Source organism: Cupressus sempervirens, chromosome 6 (assembly GCF_028749045.1).
Source record: "Cupressus sempervirens isolate cs-2001-9-10 chromosome 6, ASM2874904v1, whole genome shotgun sequence".
NCBI lineage: Eukaryota > Viridiplantae > Streptophyta > Pinopsida > Cupressales > Cupressaceae > Cupressus > Cupressus sempervirens.
In genome coordinates this window covers 50431014-50444785 of record NC_143123.1, presented here as the reverse complement: position 1 = coordinate 50444785, position 13772 = coordinate 50431014, and the positions used below count along the sequence as shown (strand labels likewise).

Here is a 13772-nt window from a genome sequence, read left to right as displayed (position 1 = left end):
TTCAATGCTTTTTTGGGCCACTTTTTGGCCCCACCTGCCGTGGATCCGCCCAGATTCACCTGGGTCGCGACGGGTCCAAGCAGGGTCCGCGTTTTGGCCTGCAAGTCCGCTCGGGTCCGTGCTCCGCATTTTGACCTACGGGTCCGCCCGACGCAGACCCGAGTTCAAATCCGAACCCGGACCCGAGCTCCAGGGTCCGAATCCAGCAACTTAGATTTTTTCCTGATGCGTTTCCAAGGCTAGTGCAATCCCGTTGGAAGGCCCTTTCGCTGGATATGTAGAGATTATTTGGCATTTGTCATTCACAAGGCAGTTTGGTGATCCTTCATGCTTTAGTTGTCGTCCCTAAATGATGGGGATTATCTGATCTTGGCCACTTGTGCTTAGAAACCAATTAGTGAATTATGCTTTGGGAAACATATCAAGGGCATCTCTTTCTTCATCAGTGCATTTCAGGACATCCAATTGGTGTTTCTAGAAGGAGGGAAACCGAGTCATCCCTCAAGCAACTTGGGGATGCCAAGGAGTCTTGTATAGGAAGGAAAAAAGAGCATCTGATCCACTCAAAAACACATTTCAGATACTTTTATTTGATATTACTAAAGTGTAGAAGAAAAGAAAATAGGGTGTTGGTCAGGTCTCATAGGCTGCAACAATCCTTTTTTTTTCTTTTTTTTTGTTTGATTTGGCTAAAGAAGGCAAAGCAGGAATTGGAATGAAAAGCAGTTTAAAGCTAATAGTAAACAACAAGTGAAAACTAGAAACTGGAAATAAGAAAAGTAGTAAACATAGGACACAAATATATCCAGAAGATCATGCTAAAAAAACTCAACTTCATTATATTCATTTGACACTGCAATGTTATTTCAATATAGATAATGCTTATTATAGAAATGGAAAAAATAGAAAAGAAAATAAAGAAAATGTGAACCGCAAAGTTGAAAATGTCTGTGAGAAGTGAAATCTGAAGTAAAAGCTAGGATGTGCAATAGTTGATTGTGAATACGGGAGATATGAGCAAAACAGTTCGCTATTTAACAACATTGTATGTAAATGCTTAGTGAAAATCAAATCTATCAATTCATGGTTGCTGCATCCAATCACATCAAATATGAGATCAAATATGATATCCAAATTAGATTTGTAACATAAATGCATGCACAAAAAGTTTTTTCAGCAAATTATTTAGTTAAGTGAAAAGTCTTCTCAACAGATTATTTAGTTAGGTGAAGTTATGACAGCTCACCATTAAGTACTAAACTAATCGTTGCAATGGAAGGATGTGTTATGCACTTGTAAAGGCAACAAGTGATAGCGAGCATTAATATTAAAGATATGATAAATTGAGCACGTGTTAAAGATATGACAATAATTAGAGAAGATTTCAGTACATTTGTGGCATTATATTTCTCCATTATTAGCTGACATTCAGATCTACATTTGATTTTAAATTATGACCACTTGGCTTCTAGATGTTTTGCGGAGACATTCATTTTGCCTTTTGTTTAAAGTAATGTTGTGCTCCAGCTGTAAGCATCAGGTAGGATAAATCATATCATCCATCCATTTCCAAAAAATTGGTGGGCAGCTTTAACTTCATGATCTGTAAACCACTTAGCAGGCATCTGAAACCATTTCTGGACAGTCTATTTATGGCATGAGTCAAATTTTGATTGGAGTGAACTCCAGAAGGAAAGCCTATCGGCTAATTAATAACACACAAAATCCAACCATGATTGAAGAAACGAACCCTAAAATGGAATAGAAAAACCTAGAAACTAAAAAGCCCTACGAGCATCCATGAACATATCTATTATAGTGAAACTATATAACAAGAAAGCTTCAGATATTCAAAATATTATATACATAATATTTAAACAAGATCGATACATTAATCATATGAGTCTTAGGACTACTTGTCCATCAAACAAGGTTTATACGTAGAGAGACCTCAAAAACGATTAGTCCTTAAGATCATTGTTAAATTTTTTAACTAATAAATAAAAAAAGCATTTCTATTATTATTAAAATAAAAAATTATAAATAAAATAGAAAAGTTGAATGGTCCTAAATACTTGTTGAGTGCATGGTTGGTTTCCGCATCATAGCCTATGAAAAGTTAGCTCTTAAATAAAGAGTTTCCCTCAACCTTCACAAAAGAAAAAAAAATATCAAAATAATGATTTTCGAGAAAAAAGAAATAGTCACATGTAGTAACTCCAGCGCCCATGGAACCCCGCCATACAGTGGCTCCTCTCCCTAGTTACCTGCGGAAAAACTCAAAGTCCCTTCGACACCGATTTGGAGTAGGAAACGAGATTTTCACGGCTCAAGCATGGCACTGTTCCAGATAAGGAGTAGAATTTCATTAACATGTCATGCATTTAAGTGGACGAAGCAACATCAATATCCCATTGCGATTTATAGAGCTTTGCCATTCTACTGTGAGCACCTGAGTATTTCCTGTAATCGCCGCCAAATTTCAATACCCAGGTAGAGTTCTTAAATTAACCCTATCCCGTGCACAGTTTCGTTTATGGTTATTTTGAATTTCATGCAATTTTCAAATGGGGTTTTCCGCCAAATACCGTTTATAAATTCAGAACAATCGGGTTCCTCGAAATTCCTCAACTATGCCACGATTTACAGGTCTAATGTAGACCTCAATTCACTCTTGGGTTGTCATTCTAGAAGAGTGGAGCGCCTAATCGATAACAGTCTTAGAATTGGAGGTATTTTACAACTCGCTTCGTTTTTTAACATTTGAGGTATTTTACATTGGGCTTCGTTTTTTAGCATACTTGTCCAATCTCTTCGAAAAGTTTCAAAATGCTGTTTGTTGGTTGTTTTTAATAGGAGACTATGCCCACTCCGGAACTCGCACCGCAGAACGAAATTTTCATTAGAACTGTACAAATTTGAAAAGAAATTTCTTTACATGTACATATCATTGGATTTCTGTAGCCCTTTTTCTCACAATTAAGTGCCTGAATGGAGAATCTTGAACGGGGTTTATCCACTACCCACGCTCACAATTTTCTGTGTATCTATGCTGGTTTTCCATAAAAAATTAACGTTCACTCATTGCATTGCGCAAATTTCTAATGTTCTTGTGGCAGGATTTCGATCAATCGCTAGCAAAAGCAAACCCTCTGTAGGGTTTGATAATGGTAAACGAGAAGATAAGGCTTATGGGGAAGCCTGGGAAAGAGAAATGGATGAAGCAACTTGTGTGTGGTCAGCGAGTGATTCAGATGACTCGCATGAAGAGAAATTGCGCTCTAAGGCAGTAAAGAGACATTATAATTTGACTGACAGTGATGATGAGAGTGGCGATGAAGACAAGAAAAAGGATGAAGGTAAGGATCAGGATGTCAAAATTATATTTGATAAAGGAGAAGATATAGACGGAGATGCTAGTGACGAATTGAGGAGTGTCTGGTCTGGGAGCGATGAAGAAAAGACTTTGTGGTCTGGTTCAGAAGATGATCTTGAGGATGATACTCCCACTCTAGCAAAACCACATGAAAAAAGCGATCGCTATTTGGATCAGATTTTTGAGTTCGAAGAGACTCCCAAGCTCAGAACTCTTTCAGAAATAATCAATGGCAAATCTAAAAAGGAGGAGCTTAATCCTGGTAGACAAGCAAGGAAGCTTGCTATGCAAAATGCCCTGAAGAAGTTGAAGAAAGGTCCTGATGGGAGGTACATTAATGTTGATGACGTGTTGACTGACATGGATGTCTTAATAGGATCATTTGAGGAAGTTATAAATGAACCTGAGTATGCAGATCTTAGAGCAGGAGGGCCCAAGAAACTCAATATGCAGTTTTTCAAGGATTTGCAGGAGAGTCTGAGAAATGGAACTTTCGAATTCTCTCCCGAGCTGCAATTGAAACCAAAGAGCCGATTTGTGTTGAGGAAAAAATATCAAAGAGCCAAATCCAGGGAGAGGAAACGGAAGTAAACTCTACAGAAATTATTCTCGTTGCAAATTTAGTTGTTTTGTTCTTCCTGACTGGCTTGAGTGAATCCTAAGTTTCAAGTTTCAACTGCAAGAAACTTCCTCTGTGATAAAAAAATGTGTTTCTATTTCACATTGGCTATGCTTAAATGTATTACTATATACCCCACAATCACAAATTTCTTATGCTAGCACAATCACAGATTTCGATGGTTGGTTTTAAGTTTTGGTTAAGTATTCTTTGTTTAACTTCTCTCGTCTCATTATAACTGCTTTCTGGATAGATTTTTTTGCCCATCGGTTTGTAAATATAAATATTTAGTATGAAAGCCTACTGAAGCCTTCGTACAGCAATTTTTTTTAATTGGATGTTGAAACTTCTTTGATCTGATCTTTGCAAACAGTTCAACAAGAATTATGTTTTTGGAACCTGAATCAAAAGCTTACTCGGTTGGGTTTTCCATGTTTTGCTCTCACGCAGTTGTTTTAGCCAACCTGCAGAAGAGATATATGATATTTCAAGAGGGTATGAACTTGATTTTTGCATCTTTATTTGTCAAAAGTCTTTTCTCAGACCTTTTGTCTTTTCAAATTCAATATGATTGTTTAAATTCTTAACCAAGGGATTTTCATGATTTCAGCAAATGTCTCATGATGCCCAATTGCTGATCTTACTTATGAGCGGGCACCTGTGTTCATAGGAGTAAAGTGGTGCAGCTACAAAATTTTGATTTAGTTAGCACATCTGCAGCATCATCTATATTGAAGTGTTAATAAAACAATTATGAAGCAGAGTGAAATCCATGGAAAGCATCCTAAAAAAAATTGTGGCTTTCTTGAATTTTCTCACAATCCTTGCTAATCGGATTGGTTTGAAAAGAATATCACTTGCTGTGGGGAAAAGGTGCTCACACGCACACCGTAGATATGTATAAATATCATAGAATACGCTCTTTGCTGAGCATATTCCAAATGCTTAATGCAAACACCCTTGGGTTGATTGCCTTGGAATTGGATTGTGAATTATGCTGTAAAAACTCCATCGGCAATCTTCCAAAAGGTCTATTAAATTTATTTTTACTGTGCTGAAATTTTAGGCGTGGATATTGTAATGTTTCTTGGATTATTTTTTCTTAGAATTATACCAGTCTGCACATGACGAAGGTAAAATTGACAGAGGATTAGGCAAATCTTTAGAGTGCATCACAATATCTATACATGGAAATCACAGAAAGGAAAACTGCAAAAGTGCCAAAAGGATAATCATAAAGCTAATAGCCATCAACAATTAACTCTGTAAATATACTTGAAATGATGATTTGCATGTAAGCTGATGTTGTCAATACAAAATCTTTCGATCAGAATAATGAATTGTTGACTTATTAGTAATTTCATCCAGACTAGCATGATATAAAATATTAGATTCATCCATTCAATTAATAGTGGTTCATTTGTGAATTATGGATGGTTCGAAAGTTTCAGAAGGTTATATAAATTTACTAGAGATGAAAATGAAACAATTTACTAAATACAGGATCAAAATGCCAGTCCATTACAAAAAAAATTATCATGGTAAACATGTGGAAATTTGATGCAGTTTTGAGGTTTTTAGTGGATGCATATTTTACAATTTGAATCATATTCGTGTAAGATGTAAATCTACAGAGGAAGACTTTACTGAGGTCTTCATTAAACGGCCAAAAACTTTTACAGAAAATTCATAGAATTTAGAACCCAAGAAATATAGATAGATACAAATTTACAGTTTCATAAAATGTACAAGAACCTGAGAAATATAGATATTTACAAATTTACAGTTTCATTAAATTATGAGAACCCAAGAAATATAGTTATATTTACAAATTTACGTTATCTTAAAATGTGGCATAATGCATTGATCTCTAGAGAAGAATTTAATTAGTTTATATTTTTATCATTGAAGTAGAAACAGGATGGGTGACTGTCATAAGCCTCGGAGGATGGAAAAGCAGAAAATCCCTTGTAGCGTTTTTCAAAATGAGCAATACATGCATCAAGCATCTTCTTAGATATACTTTGTTCTTGATATAATGGTTGTGATGCAAACTCCTCTAGTGGCATCCACTGAACAGAGAAAAAACTTCATTCTTAATCATACACAAGACATTTAAAAACATTAATACTTAAACATAAATCTTTATACAGGAACTCGATGAATTCAAAAACTTGCCTGTGCTGCTAGAATTTCTGTATCGTCCTTCACAATATCAAAACTCAGCGGTTTAAGTCCGCAGAGAAAAAACAAATCAGACTTTTCAAAAAACACATGATGTGCATGCCTGGGACGGGAAAATTAGTTAGCTGAAATGAGCGAAAAATATCTATATATAGGTTTAAAATAAAAACAAGAAGAAAATTCTACGAAATTAGCATTACATCATAGGGCTCCTTGTATCTGTGTTGTGGTTGTAAAGACGACCATAAGAAAATAAAACAATTACAGAGGAATTTCCTCCAAAGCTCTCTCTCTCTAGCTGTGGCTATGGTTGCAGTGTACTTTTGCTATAATGATATATTCACAATGCATAAATAAACTGCTCATGCATAGGCATGCCTTAATTTTAACTGATACTAACTTTGTTTTGCATTATATCTGTAAACAAGGAAGGTGTCATTCCAAATCTTGTTACTACATACCTTTTAGGTACACATACTCCAAAAATGTAAAGAATGTTGCAAAAAAACGACTTTCCTTAGAGTGAGCAAAAGGAAGTCATCCATCAAGTTCAAACTACCAAAAATTGTGCAAAAGTTGCTATCGTTTTCAGCTCATCTAAAGAATATGATAAAAGATTTCAGAAGCTTATGCTCTGGGTATACCTGAATGCTATTACTTCCAAAAACTCTGAGTCGATCTGAAAAAAAGCAGCAAATAGAACCAGCATACCCCGTATGGAAAATCAGGCAAACCCACACAATGTAGTAAGTGTATATGATTTATATTCAAAAGATTTCATAAGTCAGATCATGCACCAGAAAGCTACATACAAGTTACCCTTACAAAATAGAACCAAAATAGGTTTAGGATTACAACTGAACACTTCTTACCCCTGTTTCTTCCTTCACTTGTCTTATAGCTCCAGCAAATATATCTTCAGACTGAAAAACATATACCACAGTACAAAGGTCACCAATTTGGCCATTAATTGCTAGGAATAGCATCATCTATCAAAAAGCACGAGATAAAATACAAGTTTGAAAGATGCGAGGGAAGATAACCAGTTATTAGGGGCATCTGATAAAAACCATGGACCTCTTGTACATGCAACATATTAGTTCAGTTATTCATGATTCCATGCAGCGCATAACTGAGCTATAAAAATAGAACTGCTTTTTACTTGTAATCTAGTTATATAGTCTCTTCTGACTAATTCTACACCACATGCTATCTACGTTCTTGAACTTTTTGATGAGTTTTATTGAAATCCTTAAAGAAAGATATCAAATCTTGTTGCTTGAAAACATTGTGTTCTTAAGATAATACGTATCAGAAATTTCTCTGAGGAGAAATCCTCAAACTAATGTCTCTTACATGCTGCTGTGTTTTCTAATCCTCTTTAATATTGCACATAACGCTTTTCACAAAAAATTCAGCAGGAAACAGGACAGATCTAAAGAGCGTCCTCATTTCTTGTACTGGTGGTGCTTTCCAACAGAGACCAGAGGCCTTGCTCGATAGATATCAGAGCTGAGGTTACAATCCTCACTGCCAAACAAGGAATTACAGAGATTACTAGAGATGCTCCATAGAAACTCATATATCATAATAGACATAAGACAGGCACTGATGATTATATGGAAGTGCCATTTGGATAGTGTGATATGATTCAAGAAGCTCCTCCCTGCAGCCTGGTGAGATCTGGAATTTTTGAGAGAATTTGACATGGGGAAACTACACATCCAACATGATGTACAAACTAGATTTAGGAAGAGATAATGACATCATTTTCATTGATATTCACAATTCAACTTAATCAACATCACAATATATTTGCCATGCATATTGATTTCACTCCTCTAATGTATTTGTAAATATATTCAAATCACCACTAAAACTATCTATACTGTCTTGAGACACATTAATCTTGTTTTCCATTCATAAATGACATCAAACAACACAGTTCTGTCTTTGGCAAGCTTGGCATGTTACAGTCCTGTTTGCATCTCCACTTTAGAGGAAGACGATTAACTGGTGTTTAGACTGCAGACATAATATTAAACAGTTCAAGAAGAAGCTAAGAGTGCCGTTTTGTATAAAATATAACTCATTTATGAAATAATCCTGTGATATCATTATTGACTTCTTCCAGAAATCTAAATTTCCACATACGCAAGCTGACTTCCAATGCCAAGGGTTTTATGCTCAAACTACAAAAGGTATGCTGAATTGACATCACCAAAAGGTATTTGTGTAGATTTCGTACAACATGTGCATCATTCAAACAATCTAGGAAAAACTAGTTTGGGAATTGATGGGTCTAAAGCAGAGGTCACATTATTGTAGCATTGTACAGAAGTAATCACAATGAAGTACTTTTACAGAGAACATTTATTTGTAATGACCCTTGCCAACAGGCCACTAAAAAACCCTAAATTTAATACACTGCTGAAAGTATATTGCTGAATAAAAAAAATTGTTCTACTTAAATAATTGATGTAAAATAGTGTCAATGTATTCATTCAATGATAATCAAGTGTTTTTACATATGATATGCAATTTTCAGCACCGAAACATTACAACATGGCACATTATAGACAAACCCTAATTGGTTGAATTCAACTGAGAACTTGTTACAACTACTGACTGAAATGAAGAACCTGGATTGATCAAATGCTAGAGACTGAATGCTAAAGATGATATGATGAAAGTGCAACTCCAATTGAAACTCCAAACCAGCAATTAAGCACAAGTGAAAGGACTGAAATATCCTCCTTACAGCTACAATAATTCAGGTGATCTTTCACACTCTCAAAATTGCATACCAATTGAGAGTTTTCGTTCTCAATGGCCATTGTGACTACTTTCAGAAACCCTAGGCTCCACAACGCACATCAGCAAATATCAATAATAAATCTCGATGATAAGCAATGAGCCCTCAATGTCTATTTATTCTTTTTTTCCTCGATAGGTAGGCCTTTTTTTAAATTTTTTCTCCGCTTCTTCCAGTAACCTCTAGAACATTATTTTATTTAATAACTTTATAAAATATATCACTTTATTAAAATTAATTAAATATAAAGTTACCTTGTAATATATTTTTTAATTGATAACTTTATAAATAATTAATTCCTCCAAAACGGGGACATTACAGGTCTGCCCCTCCTAAAATTGTTTGGCCTCAAGCAATCTTAATGCTGGATGCTGCAAAATCACTTCTCCCCCCCCCAAGTAGCATCTTCAACAAGTAAATCTTTCCACTTAATCAAATACTCTCTGATTACTCTCCTGCAAAGCTGCTTCTCTCCACTATCCGAAATGGATTCTAGCACTAAGATCAATTTCCCCTCATCATCCAAGGGAGGTAATACTACAAAAGGCATCACATTTTGACCAATGCCTTTTTGAGGCGTGATACATGAAACACATTGTGCACTCTTACTATCTGCGAGAAGCTCCAACTCATAAGCCACCTCACCAACTCGCCTGATGATCCTGAATGGTCCATAATAGCATGTCTTGATTTTCTCTACACCACTCTTCTTGAGAGTGGACTGCTTATATGGATGCAACATGAGGTAAACCATATCATTTACTTCAAAACTACACTCAGTACTCTTCTTGTCTGCATACTGCTTTTGCTGGTTTTGAGCTCTAGCAATGTTGTCTCTGAGAGTAGCAACTATATCCTTACTTTCCTATAATAGTTCACCTGCACAAGGTACTTGACTGTCTCCCAACAATAAATCTAAGAAACTAGGTGCCTCATAACCGTAAAGTTCCATGAAGGGTGTCATTTGTATAGTCTTATGGTATGTAGTATTGTAACAATACTCATAGAGATATATCCATCTGACCCAAGCTCGCTGTTGATCTGCTACATAATTCCTCAAATACCCTTCCACCCATTTGTTTACAATCTCTGTTTGACCATCAGTCTGTGAGTGATAACTGGCACTAGGTGTAAGCTCAATGCCACACAACTAAAATACCTCCTGCCAAAAGTGACTCATGAAGCGGCTATCCCTGTCACTCACAATGCTCCGAGGCAAACCATGTAATCTGAAAACCTCCCTAAAGAAGACCTCTGCCACCTGAGTTGCTGAGTATGTAGTAGCGATAGGGAAGAAGTGAGCATATTTTGTCAGCCTATCCACCACCACATAGATACAATCGCGCCCCTGGGCCTTGGGCAAGCCCGTGATAAAATCCATAGAGATGCACTCCCACTTCCTGTCAGGAATAGCAAGTGGTTGTAGGAGCCCTACTGGATAAGTGTGCTCTTGTTTATTCTGCTGGCAAACATGACATTCACGCACATACCACAAAACATCAGTCTTAAGTCCCTTCCAAGTGAACCGCTCCCGTACTAACCTGTAAGTCTTGAAATACCTAGGATGGCCTGCTGTAGGTGAATTATGGAATGCTCTCAAAATCAACTGCTTCACTTTCGATCCTAGGACTAAGTAAATCCTGTTCTTATAAATGATCAAATCATCTATGAGAGTGTACTTGGTGTCGATCGTTGTTCCCTCCACTATATCAGAGGCCCATGTGTCTCTGGCATATTCTGCTACAATCAAATGTCGCCAATCCTCTGATATCTTAATCATAGAAGTGAGGTGTGGCCTATGGGATAAAGCATCTGCAACAATATTCTGTGTCCTCTTAACATATGTGATATCAAATTCATAGGCCTGTAACTTACCCACTTCTGCTAACGATCATTCAGGCCCCGCTGTCCCAAAAAGTGCCTCAAACTATTATGATCAGTTTTAATACAAAATTTTCTACCCACAAGATACTGTCTGAATTTGGCCGAGGCATGCATGATGGCCAACATCTCCTTATCATATATGTTGAATGATCTCTCGGGCCCTCTAAGTTTCCTACTCTCATAAGCTATAGGATGCTTGTCCTGCATGAGTACAGCACCAACTCCCTCTCCCGAAGCATCACATTGAAGCTCAAATGGCTTCGTGAAATCAGGCAATGATAATACTGGGCATGTAGTCATTATTTCCTTGAACTGCATAAAACAGTCTTGTGCCTCGCGAGTCCACACAAATGCCCCTTTCTTCAGCAAATCTATCATGGGTGCTACATGTCGTGAGTAGCCACTGACAAACCTGCGATAGAATCCGCATAGACCAAGGAACCCCCTTAACTGTGTAAGGTTCTCTGGTGGTGGCCAATCAACAATAGCGCGGATCTTTTCAGGATCCATTCGCACTCCTTCTGCACTAATGATGTGTCCAAGATACAACAGTTCTGTCATCCCCAAATCACATTTGGACTCCTTGGCATACAAGGACACCCTCTGTAAAATGCTCAATACTATCTCCAAGTGCTCTAAATGTTCCTACCATGTCCTGCTATAGATCAAAATATCATCAAAGAACACCAGCACAAATTTCCTCAACTGATGTTGGAAGACCTTGTTCATAGTGGACTAAAAAATGGCAGGTGCACTAGTCAAACCAAGAAGCATGACTACAAACTCGAAGTGCCCACAATGACATCTGAAAGCAGTTTTCTCAATATCTTACTCTCGAACTCTAATCTGGTGATAGCTTGATCTCAAATCATTTTTTGTGAAATAACAAGCCCCATGCAATTCGACTATTAACTCATCGATGCGTGGGATGGGATACCTGTTCTTTATAGTTCTCTTATTCAACACCCTGTAATCAATACACATTCATAGAGTACCATCCTTCTTTTTTACAAAAACAACAGAAGATGCAAAAGGTGACTTACTTGGTCTGATGTGTCCCATTGCTAGCAACTCCTTGATGGTCCTCTCGATCTCATCTTTGAGTCATTTTGGGTGCTGGTATGGTGTGATCATGACAAGCTTAGCGCCTTCCTCCAACTCGATAATGTGCTCAATGCCTCTGTCTGGTGGCCTACCTGGTGGAATCTCACTGAATACCTTCTCATACTTGATTCTCAATTTCTGAATATCTGGATGATATTCAGTCTTATGTTGCCCCTCCTGGGTAGGCATCAAGGCACATATTGCCGCCCACTCTATATTGTTATGCCCGGCTAATCTCTCCAACCGCCTAAATGAGATAGTCCTGACATCACCATTACTTCAATACATGAGTCCTACCATCCACCTCGAATCGTATCTCCATATCCTCCAGTCTTAGGGTAACCTCCTTCAAAGAATGTAGTCACTGCATCCCAAGTCCTATGTCCATGTCACCCATGTTGACCACATGATAGTCAGCCTTGAACTCATAGTTGTTCAGGCGCAAAGGTAGATCTCGCACCATCCTATCACAGCGAAGAGTAAATCCATCAGCTACCTTGATTCTCAATCCTTCGAACTCCTCAGTAATGAGTCCACGCCTCTCCACAAATCGTGCATCAATGAAATTATGTGTGGCACCTGTATCTAATAGAGTAATAACCTTCTGTCCTGCCAAGACTCCCTGGAGTCTGAAAGATCCCTCTCTTTGAATACTAGACAAACGTGCCTCCTGTAAATGTAGCTCTGGAGCCTCTTTTTTCTTAGCACTATCTACCTCCTGTCCACCCTCTACCTCATCAGGATCCTTATCATGGTGCTCTGAGCTGTCTGAATTTGAACCCTCGTAATAAGCCCACATCGCCCGATTAGCATTCCCCTTAGGCCTCATAGGACAATCATGACCAAACTCATAAGGACCTTTGCAAAAGAAGCATAGCTTCTTCCTACGTAGGTCATTAAGCGTTTCCTTATCCAAAGGTGCAGCTGACTTGCCTTTTGAGTCACTAACCTTCTCTTTACCCTTGTTGAATTCCCCTTTGTTAGCTCTAAATGATGAAGAACCCTTCAAACTAAACCATTTTGCTGGAGCTACAAGTTCCATATTGCAGGCTTTCTTCATGGCTTCCTGTAATGTAGGAGGATCGAAGGCCTTTACCCACCCCTTGAGTGGTTCAGTTAATCCCTCTGTGAATAAAATGACTAGCCTCCATTTTGAAATGTCAGGCACCATCACTGCAAGTTTCTGGAAGTCATTGATAAATTGTTCTAAGCCTTCTGACTATCTCAATTGGGCTACTCCCGGAAATAAACTTCAAGATTTTTTTAATCAAACTTTTCTATCAATCTATCCATGAACTCCTGATAAGTGGTTATCTGATTGTGTTGCAATGTGATCATGCCATGTGTCCACCAATCATGTGCTGCCCCATCTAAGTGTAAAGTGGCATACTTGAGTGCTTCAAATTCTATCATAGTCTTCAGAGATAGGAAAGTATCCACCTTATGAATCCAAGCACGAGCAGTCAATTTTCCCCTGCCATCAAATGTGGGTAATACCAACTTGTTGGTGACCTATTGCAACTCACTGTGTTTATCTGCCTGCTTCTGCCTGACAACTCTGTAGTTTAGGTACCTGTCAAATGTCCATCCATCTTGTACATATGCTGGTAATGAATCCCACTCATTCCTCGCTTGTCAGAGTTCATCTACAATGTTTGTTACCATAGCATCAAGTGTGTGTGCTGGAGTTTCTTCCCTGAATGTAGGACGTGTGGGTCTGTCAACTGTTCCAGACCGTTATGTTGTGATCCTGCTATGCTCCTGTCATCCTGGTCATTATTATGATTATT

General features: G+C 37.7%; 2 protein-coding genes across 6 annotated transcripts in view; one reads left to right on the top strand and one right to left on the bottom strand.

Annotated features, from left to right (window-relative positions):
- Nucleotides 1-2160: 2160 nt before the first annotated feature.
- LOC149551080 (glutamyl-tRNA (Gln) amidotransferase subunit C) lies at nt 2161-5055 on the top strand. 4 transcript variants are annotated; one of them, XM_089786663.1, is made up of 5 exons: nt 2161-2493; nt 2650-2732; nt 3120-3963; nt 4446-4490; nt 4606-5055. In XM_089786663.1, exons 1-5 carry the CDS (start codon nt 2336-2338, stop codon nt 4631-4633), a joined length of 1158 nt encoding a protein of 385 aa, XP_089642789.1. In that variant the 5' UTR covers nt 2161-2335; the 3' UTR covers nt 4634-5055. The 4 variants fall into 4 exon arrangements, 3 of the variants coding, with proteins under 3 accessions (XP_089642789.1, XP_089642788.1, XP_089642790.1); XM_089786662.1 differs by having other exon boundaries at nt 2183-2493; nt 4369-4490; XR_016352666.1 differs by having other exon boundaries at nt 2186-2493; nt 3120-4193.
- Nucleotides 5056-5687: 632 nt separating this feature from the next.
- The window catches only part of LOC149551079 (nudix hydrolase 10-like), a 77380-nt gene continuing 69295 nt past the window's right edge, over nt 5688-13772 (bottom strand). For both annotated transcript variants that reach the window (XM_089786666.1, XM_089786667.1), the window contains 4 exons: nt 7052-7102; nt 6824-6858; nt 6174-6282; nt 5688-6067 (listed from right to left, as the gene is read on the bottom strand). In XM_089786666.1, coding sequence (XP_089642792.1) covers nt 5882-6067; nt 6174-6282; nt 6824-6858; nt 7052-7102 — 381 coding nt within the window. In that variant the 3' untranslated portion in view covers nt 5688-5881. The remainder of the gene's footprint in view (nt 6068-6173; nt 6283-6823; nt 6859-7051; nt 7103-13772) is intronic.

Excerpts from the sequence above, each read along its gene's own strand:
- LOC149551080 (XM_089786662.1), top strand. The coding sequence starts at position 2,336 with ATGGCACTGTTCCAGATAAGGAGTAGAATTTCATTAACATGTCATGCA. Across the intron at positions 2,494-2,649 it reads CGCCAAATTTCAATACCCAG|GTCTAATGTAGACCTCAATT; the intron begins GTAGAGTTCTTA and ends CACGATTTACAG. Across the intron at positions 3,964-4,368 it reads TCCAGGGAGAGGAAACGGAA|TTCAACAAGAATTATGTTTT; the intron begins GTAAACTCTACA and ends CTTTGCAAACAG.